Here is a 10,416-nt window from a genome sequence, read left to right on the forward strand (position 1 = left end):
ACTCTTCATTCATTTCTTTCTCCTGTTGTAGATCATTGTTACAAAATTAAACAAAAGAACTCAGCTAAGAGCTAGAACTGGTACCTAAAGGAGAAAAACAGTCAGGAATACTGGCTGTAGCTACAAAGAGGGATCTGAACAGCCTAAGTTACATAGCAATTTAGAAGAAAAAAGGTTAAATACTGTTTGTTTAAAAACGTTTATGCCTCCGATAAGCTTCCATAAGGCACTATAGTCTACATTACACTTTCTCAAGTGGTGACAGTAAATTCTTGCTCACTTCCTTTCCCCTTTCTCTCTGTCTTATGGAAGAATTTAAACAGCAGCCTTGTTTTCTTCTTTTCATAGAAGAACTGAGCATATGTTTGGAGAAAGGCTGCATACAAGATGCCTGTATAGCACAAAACCCCTACGTCAATGCAGGTAAAAGAAACTGTCCCCGATCCTGGCTTTAGTCAGCTATGGATTGCTACCCCAACTGAGACTGAAGTTACTATGTTAGGCTGAATATTCTTTTGTAGTATGTTTGTACAAACTGCTACATGAAGGTAAAATGAACAACACTATTGCTCTTTCACTGCTTCACTCCACTGCAAAGCTTCTGAGTGGCACCAGAATTATGCAACACTAGCTTACAGCACACAGTGAGAAAGATAAAGATACACACGTTACCCACAGTATCTCAGTACCATCCAATCACGAGAAAAAGTCAGTTCACTGTACTTAGAAATTCCTAAAACAAAAATGTACTGATTTAACTGTGGATTACATACCTGCTCTTCAGAAACATGCTGTAGTCTGGGCAGCACAATGCCACAGACAGCTACTACACGTGCAGAGAGGTCGCCTGACACAACGTGTCCCTGTGTGTAGTGTGGTTCTTTCTCCTTTTGCCAAAATGAGGAGTCTGGATTAGCCAAAACTAAGGCTTGTTCCACATTCTGCAGCTGAGATTCTTCTAGCAACCTGTGAAACCCATGTTTATTAACTCAGCTGAAAGTCATCAAGAAAAACAAATAGTGTTCAAGATTTTTAAAAGTCCTTACTTCAGTCTGAAATGTACCAGCTCCTCAGGATTGAATATCTTCTTCAGGAAAGATAATTTATGCTCATCACTCATGCATGTAACCAGAGCAAGACAGTTGGAAGTATACCTAAGAATTACATTTAGAACAAAATACGTCAGAACAGTTTTAAGGAATGTAGTTTGACAACTGTCAGTTGCATAACAAAACATCAAGTTTGGAAAAACATGCAGAAAACTTTATGCGTAGGAATTATTTGAGCACTATGCTTAACACTCTTTCAGATTAGACAAATATCTCAGAACTGAGGAAAGCAATTCTATCATGGCACAGTTTTAATTCATTACCCAATTAGCTAACATTTCTCTGAAGAAATGAATTATCAGCAGAAATATAATAACGGAATGCACTTTCCTAAATAAATGAAGGTTAACATATGAGACAAGGAAAATGAAGTCATCTCTGCCCATTTTTTTCCTCCTACTATTTCCCTTCCAAAACTGCATTTCATGCTATTTCTAAAGTAAACTTAATGCAATGAAATCAATTCTGAGTGCCTAGAAAAGCCAACAATTTCCAAGTTGTGACTACATAAAGCTGTCTTGCAACAAAGGAACATTTAATATAAATCATAAACCAGTTCTCATTCATTATAATGCTGTTTTTAACTTCCAGAACAAAGTTTTCAAGGAGCATGATGGGGGAAAGGAAGAAATGGGGGGAAGGCAGAAGATTGTTTCAGGATAAATGTTTAAGAGTCAGCTCATTCACTTACTAAAGACTATTGGTTGAACACCACGTAAACCAATTCTACTCAATGAATTGCAAGTGCTCTCTTTTTCTGACACTATGTCATTTTGAAGAGCTTCAGAAATGACTGATAGATTTGACAACAGTCTTAGTTCTGCCCTTCCTAAATTATACACCTTACTGAAATTATGTGCTACCAACACAATTCAGAATTTATGTTTAAAAAAGTGAAGACTATTAAATATCTTTTTTAAAATAAAAGGCACTATCAATACTAAATAAGGTAAAGCACATGATTAGGCAGAAGGCCTGCGGGCAGACACCTAACATGAAAGATCTGACCAAAATCCCACATAAAACCTGTAACAAGGCCAATAGAAGGTGCAGCTTAAATAAGCTATGTTTTACAGCTGCTGAGAAATCAACACACAACTGAAAAAAGAACCAACCTTGGCAAACTGATATAATTTGGAAAGAATCTCAAGACCATAGTTTTAAGCACTACTAAGTGCTAGTCAGAAATTCACCTTGTGATAGATCACTATAGCTTTCAAAAGGTCAGTTAAGAAGTATAAATACAGATACCACTGGTATGGATTGCTGGTATTACTTGAAGGCGCTTTCTATTGCATGTGAACATTTTTAATTACAATTCAAGATACAGATACAGCAATTCAATGATGATTTGGAGGTTTTAACTTACCAACGGACTAAAGTGTCATGACTCCTTAGGAGTGGAACACACACGCTCCAGTCCCATAGCTCCCGGAAAACTGATGGCTCCTTCTGTAAAAATCTGTAGGCGGCCTCCATGAGGTCCCGCAGCTTCATTCGTCTGCGCCCATACCGGACTGTGTTTGCATCTGAGCTCTCCAGGAAAAGCCTCTGGAAAACTGGTGATGTAGTTTTAAAGTATCTTAAAGCAAATCTTCAGAAGAGAGTGAGAGAGAAAGAGATGGAACACAAACATGTAAGTCAGAAGAAAGAAAACCAGACACTAATAAAGATGTCAGGGCACAGGTCCTAAGACAGTAATTGACAGTACTAAGAACTAAGCCTGTAATTAACTTCATCCACACATGGGAAAGACAACCACTTCAGCAATCAGCTGACAACAGACACTTCGCCTTATTAGAAATCATTACTTAATTATCAAGGGGAAACAGTACTGCCTTTGGTGAAAACTCTTTGCTCTTGTTTACTGAGAAAGTAATACAGATTCCTACTTAAGCGACTTTATATTCTACCAGCCTTGAGGTCTAATATTAAACTCAGGGATTTTGGTTGTGAACTATTTTCAAGCTGTTTTGCTTTTCTGTAGATCACAAGTGAAAATCAAATTGCATCTTACAACACGATTTAATCAAAACAAACTGTGTTTGAGACTTGTATTTACTTAATAATTATTTCCGTTCAAAACACATTTGTTACTGTGGGAGATAATTCAAATTCTGACACTACCTCTCTTCACCAGGAAACACTAACAAGCACATAACGCCTGGATGAAATGTTAACTGCAATGTTAATGGTTAATGATGACTCAAACAACTGCCCATTTGCAAAAGCATCAGTGCTTTGCTGAGGATGTGCAGGGTCACAGCCCAGGGGCAGAGGGGCTGAGCACCCATCACCCAGGGCTACAAGCAGGGGTTTGGGCCACATCTGGAAGAGACCATCAGTAAGAAGCAAATCCTGCAAGGTGAGATAACGCTTTTTATCATGACAATGTCTTCCCTTGCACGAGTGGCTCAGGTGTGAAAACTCCCCTCGGGGGGGAAAATACCGGGACATTCACACTGAAGGCATTCATCCCTTCTGATGAGGCATAACTGGCTCAGCTACCTTAGAGGCAGCAGCCATATCTTGGGAAGAGTCATGAATCCAAGATCCCTAAGTGCCCCCAGGTTCACTTTTAGCAACTTCCATCAGAGAACTGGTCATGATCCACAGTGTTGCAATACAGCTAAAACTCTCCCCCACCAGGGAAGGTACCTGGGCATTCCCACCTGAACCTGAGTGTTTATTAACCCAACAAATTTTGTGTTCCATGGGCTTCCCCCACCTCATGATGGATCAACACTTCGACCACCACTCGGACCAATGGATATCGAAACTGCAACAAGCAAGTCTTGCCACTGGAACCGTGGGTTGTGAGATTTCTATTCTTACTCTCCTTCTTTTCATTTATACATTTTCTTAAGTGTTACTTTTTATGCTTACATATTGTTCTATTTCTACAGGTAATAACCAAAACGGCTATATATCTCCTTTCCATTGTAACCAAATGGTTCTAAAATAAACAAAACACCAGTATAAACACCAGATCTAAAATATAAAAACACCAGTCAGTCAGTGTCCTTCTCTCTAATCCATCCCAATCCATCTATTAACAAAAACCTGGTTTACCCTGCCTCCAGGGGAAGGTTGTAAACACTTCCTAAATTCAAACACTGACATCCCATTACTCACGGCATAACATCAGGGTGGTCAGCAAGCAGCTTGCTTATTGCTACACAGAGCCTTTCATGCCGATCGTGGTTGATTTGGCCACCAGCTTTGATAGCTTCTGCATTTCTTTCCAACAAATCCAGCAGGATGGGCCGAAGCTGTCGGCCGATCAATAGAGTACATTCTTTATCCAGCAATAACTGTGCTAAAGTATTGAGGATGCCCTGACGATCCTGCTGAGTCCAAACCTAAAGGAATGGAAAGTGAAAACAGGTTAAATGGAAAATGATTTTGACTTTTAACTTCAGAACTATTCATGCAGGAATCAGAGAGAATTTTATGGGAACAAATCGTTCAAAACCAGAATGGAGTCCAAAATGCCAAAGCAAGTACTCAATTGACACAGTTCTCAGTTAAAAAAAAAAATTACAATACCGAAGGAGTAAGATGCAGAATGATACATTAAACAGAAATTACAAAGTAGTCCCAAAATCCTAAATTATATTTTACAACCGAAAGATAAAGCAATTTGTAATTTTTTTTTAAGAAAAAGATTGGGGAAATGTTGAAACAATTAATACATCTTCCTAGAATTTCCATTGATCTTAACAGCTTGGTCTCATGACAGCCACAAAACATTTAAGAAATTAAACTTAACATTTAAACTTCATGTTCACTATCTCTTTGCAAAAATGAAGCATTCAATCAGTCATGATTACAGCCTTATTTTTATAGTTCTGACAAGAATTACAGCAAGCAATGCTCTTAACAAGAAACATCTTCTAGCTGCAGTTTTGAAGTTTTTCAGCACCACATGCAGCCAATTCCTGCTTCTCCTAGGCTTTAGTTACTCCGGTAAGACCTGTTCCTGGTCTCACCATCTCAGGGATGGTTTCATTTTTACAGGAGTGCAGCTGTCCTTTGATTATAACAATACACATCCTTCTAGAACACATGCAAACCTGTTCAAGTTCCTTGGTCTCCTGAATTTGAAAAGACATTCATCCCCCATACAGCATTAGGAATACCAGTGAGGTATATATACTACAAATATCAAGCACATCACATTAATTGCAACCTGTTTCTTACAGGCCTCGTGTTTGCTTTTACAGAACATAAGTTTATCTGCCTCTCATCTATCACAGCAGCATCAGAAATAATTTTAAAAATGGAGCAAGGCCCTGCTCATTACAGGGAATCAGATTTTGAGTGGCAAAATATGACTAATAAGCTGTTCAAAGGCAGAATGGCTCAAAAGAACCAGAAATAAACTCAACTGGAAAAAAACAAAAAGTACCTCCAATTTTCAAATCAATTACATCTTTGACTACCCAAACAAGGCACAACAGGGTGCCTAATTTATTAACCAGAGCTTTGAATATCAAATAATGCCAGTTAACAATAAAATAATAAATAATGTGACTGATTCAGTAAAATTCTGTATTTACATATCTACTGTCCAACAAATTCAAGCCACTTGGCACTTTTGTGAGAGGAAGCAGTTTTTTAATTATTGTGTGCAGTACCCTTAGGACTTAGAAAACTGTTCAAAAATCACAGTGGCAACATTCTCATTCTACAAAGAGACTGTTTATCTGAGCCTAAATGAAAAATGTTATGGAGAAGCAGAATACTGTCAGAGGGGGTTATTTTTAACCAAACATGGCTTTATGAAATCCCAGCTTTCTCAACCAATAGCAACAAACAGCTGATGTGAAAGTGTTCAAGTCTGCTACCCCGTGTGCAGATTTGACTATCCCAAACAGCTGCTTTAAGAAAGCATCATGAAAGACCGTGCCTCCAAGCACACAACACATACACACACAGCCTGTTATTGAAGAGACACCTGAAGCAGACACACAGCTAGGACTGAGACCTGGAGTCAGACACAATCCCAGTCGCTGCTCCAGCAGCAGGATGCACATCATCTTCCCAACTTGCAGAGTTCATGTGCTCATGTCAGAACCCAGGAAATTCCTCTGGCTGCCCTGGAGGACTCGAGCCCCTGCCCAGGGGGCTCAGAGACCTTGGCACAGAGCCCAAGACCCCTGTGCATTTAATTTAGCCCTTGGAAAAAACAATTACCAACCTTATATGAAGAATTACAAGCCACGACAGTTAAAGTAGAATGATAGTGAATTTATCACAGGATGGAAAAATAGATTTTTTTGGGGTTTTTGGAATGGGGGTTCAGGGGGCAAGATGGAGGAATTGGGGTGTGTCCAGCCTTTCTCCTTCTTCTTCTTGGCCTCCATCTTCTGCTGTGATGTTAGCACTTTTTTAGATTGGTTTAGAGTAGAAGCTCACTGTCTAACATAGGTGATAGGTATTGGAAAGTGATTGTAAATATTGTACACGTAGTTTTTAGTACAAAGACATAACACCGCTCCGGGTGCAGGCAGAGTGCCTTTGTCCGTCCTGCTGAGCAGACCTCGGCAGGACAGGAGAAAGAATTTTATAGATAAGATACAATAAACAACCTTGAGACCGAGAAATGAAGAGCTCTGACTCCTTCTTCGACCACTAGGCCGGGAAAAGAGTCTTTCTGACCTATTTCAGGGTCACTCTGACCAGCTAGAGATCCCAAAATGCTCAGAGCACACCAAGTACAGAAATCTTTAATAATACCTAGATTAATCCAAACTCTAAATTCATAAAAAGATCACAGCAATGAGCAAGATGGTATATGCAATCTACATTTCTGCTCACGACACACAGGTTACACCGGACACAGATTTAACACTGGGACACTCCTAAAGAGCTGGGAGGGCATGAGGGCCACACATGGAAATCTTTCTTCCCCTCCATCACAGGAAGTTATGGTCTCTGTTCCCTCACACAACGGCTGTGTGATTGTGCAGCAACCAACTTAGCAAGATGATCCAAATTGATCCTTCTTACAAAGTCTTACACTGGGTGGGAAAGTTGAATGGATTTTCCAAATCAGCACTCGTTCTGGGTTCAAGGTAAGAGAAGCAACGCAAAGGTGTGGCTTGGCTTTGGGAAGAGGCTAAAAGGAAACAGAGCAGCACCACTCTTTGGCAGCTGTTCAGTTCAGCAAGATAAACCAAAACACAAGCTCACACTCTTCCTACAACCCACACAGTTCAAGGGAAACAAAAAAAAAAAACAAACCAAAACCAGGGGTGGATATGCAGTCTCACATACTGGAACTTCCGGAACCTCCTCCAACACAACTTTGACAGAGTTGGACAGATCTCTCCCTCACAAGAGAGGATGCAAGCAAGAAGTTTCCAGTTGACTTTGCATCATTGACATAAGGTGTGCCAAAACCACAGCTTTCGAAAACATAGGAGACGACAATACAGCCCAAGATGGAAGTCAAAGTGCAACATACCTTTCCTTATTTCTAATACACGATTAGTCTAACTAATAAATAAAGTCTAACTAATCTTTCAAATACAATGTTGAAGTTACATTTTAGAATGAAAAAACCTCTGCCTTAGTTGCCAGAGCATCAGGACATTTTTCTGACAGACAATGGGTAACTGTGTGAATTTGAGACCACTAGGCCATGTCCCTTTTCCTACCTCTATAAATCTAAAGGAATAAAGGGATTTTATAAATGCTAAGACTGAAGGTCTCTAAATAAGAGCTTGGAATTATTATTAAAACAACTTTCACTGCTACATAGAAAAATGAAATGCAAAATGAAGGACGCCAACATAAACCATCAACAAATTGAAAAAGAAAAACCAAGAATGGTGTGCTCAAGAGCTCCTGTCCAGTTAGGAAGGTTCCATAGACTAAATAGAAGAAACAGCCCAAGGGATCAGGTTCTTTGATACATATATTTCCATATAAGCACTGTGGTAGATGCAAAGCACAGAAACCAGTAAGGGTGTTTTTGCATTAAAGTTCCATTCCTAGGAGTGTTTTAACCTTCTCAGTGATCAACTTCTCTGCTGAAATTACATGATCACAGGCATCCAAAATACATACATTGCACAAAATTCACATTTGGAATTCTTTGCAGGAAGACTTTCTGGCAGACCTTTGGTAACTCGGAGCCAAAAGCACATCCCAGCAGTTTGTGTAGACCTATTGCTCCTACAGTTTGCTTAAATTATTCAAAAATGTAAAAGTGGGAAACAAAGACTGGTTCAAAGAGCTTTTCATCACATCTTCCTTATTAGGAGCACAGAAATTTCCTGTATATTTGCAGAGTTCATAGCATAGAATATAAAAATACTTTACAGAAAAGGCTCTAATTCTATCCCATACCCAGGCACAGGGAACAAAACCTTCCATGACCAGATGAACTGTGCCATACTATGAACCTCAAAAGACTGCTCCTTACTTAGCAGTTGTGGGCAAGTTTCACTCCTTTATGGAATACTGTTGAAGAAATATGCTGCCAGAAAGACATAACAAAGCTGTAGAGCAAAGAGAGCTCTACATTTCCAGACTGCATGTTTCCTAGGTTATATACAAAGCAGGAAAGCAGGTATGACGTTTAGAGATGGAGTTTGTTTCCTGGCAAGTCAACTTTAAAATAATCCTAGAGCTGGAGCTTCCAAACCTGGAAACAGCAATTCAGTTTTCAAAAGGATGTGCCAATGTTAAATCATGTGCTGTTCCAGGCTCCCTCTATACAATCACTCTTTAGGAATTTCCACCTAGCAAGGCTTTTAAACCTGAAGCATTTCTCCGAGCAGTCACCGAGAGGGAAAGGGCTCAGTGTCTTTCCCAACCTCGGTGACTCACTTCTGGCCCGCTGCTCCATCTGTCTGCTACACCTCGTACCCACATCATCCCCTTTCTATTTCGCAGCAGTTTCTCTCTCTGGAAAAGCAATTCCTCATCACTGCTTCCCACCAATTAGCTTCCACTCAGGACTGTATATTCGTGTCAATTTGACTTTGATCCTGTCATTTGCAGCGACAGAAGAAAGAGCCATCTGTCTACCAACAAAGAACCTCGAGTACCAGTATGAAAGCCTTCCCCAACCATAACTGCGACAGCAACTCAGGCTGAAAGCCAATATTCTGAAAAAATATGATACTTCAGACTTTTCATCTTCAAACAACTGGGACATTTCCTAGACACTCAAAGAGAAACAGAGACTTTGAGCCCCAAAATGTGTACACATCTGAGGGGCTTCAAAAGCTCTATCACGAAGAGCATTAATAAAACAATATCTGATGTGCTGATATGCTGTTACTACATGTCCTCAAGCATTTCAGAGAAAGAAAGGGGATCGGTCTTAACTCTCCTAGAAAGCAGATGTGCTTCTCAGAGCTAAGGCAGCTTAGGCATGAAGGTGACTATAGGACCATGTTTTCAGCATCACTACAACCCGGAGACTGTGATTTAAAAAAAAAAACTCAAAGCAAAGCTTAGAAAATCCATGACTTTTTTCTCCCACGTGTTGTTTTAAGTTAATTAAAGAAGACACGCAAAATAGCAACTGGGTAGAGACTAGTTACTGTCTCAGTGCTTGATAACAAAATACCACCTCTCGCTGTCACGCATCCGGAGTCACCGTAGGCGGCATAGAATGGATTGAAGATTTTAACTGCGGGGCGAAACGCAACACGAAGGGTACCAGGATCCAGAAGAGGACCTTCCTCATGGGCTGCACCCGCGCAACCCCGAAAGGGGCCAGGACAGAGAGAACCAGCACCAGGGAGAGAGGGAGAGAGAGAGGGGGGATCAGCTCCCGCCGGCTGCCCGAGGGCCGGGGACGGCCGGGAGGGTCGGGCACACACAGAGCGGCCGGCAGGAGATGGCGGCACGGGGGAGGCACAGGAGCGCGCTCCCTTCGCTCCACAGCGGCCCCGGCGAGACCGTCCCTGACGGAGCCCCTCCCTGACGGAGGGAGTACGGACGCCCGGGGGCTGCCACCGAGAGCCGCACCGCCCGCTCCTCACCTGCTTGGCCACGAATCTGCTTAGCTCCACGCCGCTCTTCTCGTTCCTGCGCGCCACCAGCTGCAGCGGCTCGGCCAGGCGGAGCCGCAGCTCGGCCGCCATCCCGCTGCCGCTCGGCCCACGCCGGGAGGGGCACAGCGCCGGGGGGGGGCACAGCGCCGGGGGGGGGCACAGCACGTGCGGCGCGCGGCGGACGCGGCACCACCGACTTCCGCTCTTCCGCCGTCACGGGAAGCGCGGCCGCAGCGCCGCCCCGCCCTGCCGGACTACAGCTCCCGGCGTGCACCGCGTCGCCCCGC

The 10,416-nt window shown here is 42.0% G+C and overlaps 1 protein-coding gene across 3 annotated transcripts in view; it reads right to left on the reverse strand.

The window, feature by feature from the left end:
• MDN1 (midasin AAA ATPase 1) overlaps positions 1 to 10,370 on the reverse strand; it is a 92,314-nt gene extending 81,944 nt beyond the window's left edge. For all 3 annotated transcript variants that reach the window (XM_030945989.1, XM_030945988.1, XM_030945986.1), the window contains exons 1-5: positions 10,118 to 10,370; positions 4,245 to 4,471; positions 2,479 to 2,703; positions 1,047 to 1,154; positions 774 to 966 (exon numbers count right to left, since the gene is read on the reverse strand). In XM_030945989.1, the coding sequence (XP_030801849.1) occupies positions 774 to 966; positions 1,047 to 1,154; positions 2,479 to 2,703; positions 4,245 to 4,471; positions 10,118 to 10,219 (855 nt within the window). In that variant the 5' untranslated portion in view covers positions 10,220 to 10,370. The remainder of the gene's footprint in view (positions 1 to 773; positions 967 to 1,046; positions 1,155 to 2,478; positions 2,704 to 4,244; positions 4,472 to 10,117) is intronic.
• Between the last annotated feature and the right edge of the window lie 46 nt (positions 10,371 to 10,416).

The sequence above is a fragment of the Camarhynchus parvulus genome, chromosome 3 (assembly GCF_901933205.1).
Source record: "Camarhynchus parvulus chromosome 3, STF_HiC, whole genome shotgun sequence".
Taxonomy (NCBI): Eukaryota; Metazoa; Chordata; class Aves; order Passeriformes; family Thraupidae; genus Camarhynchus; species Camarhynchus parvulus.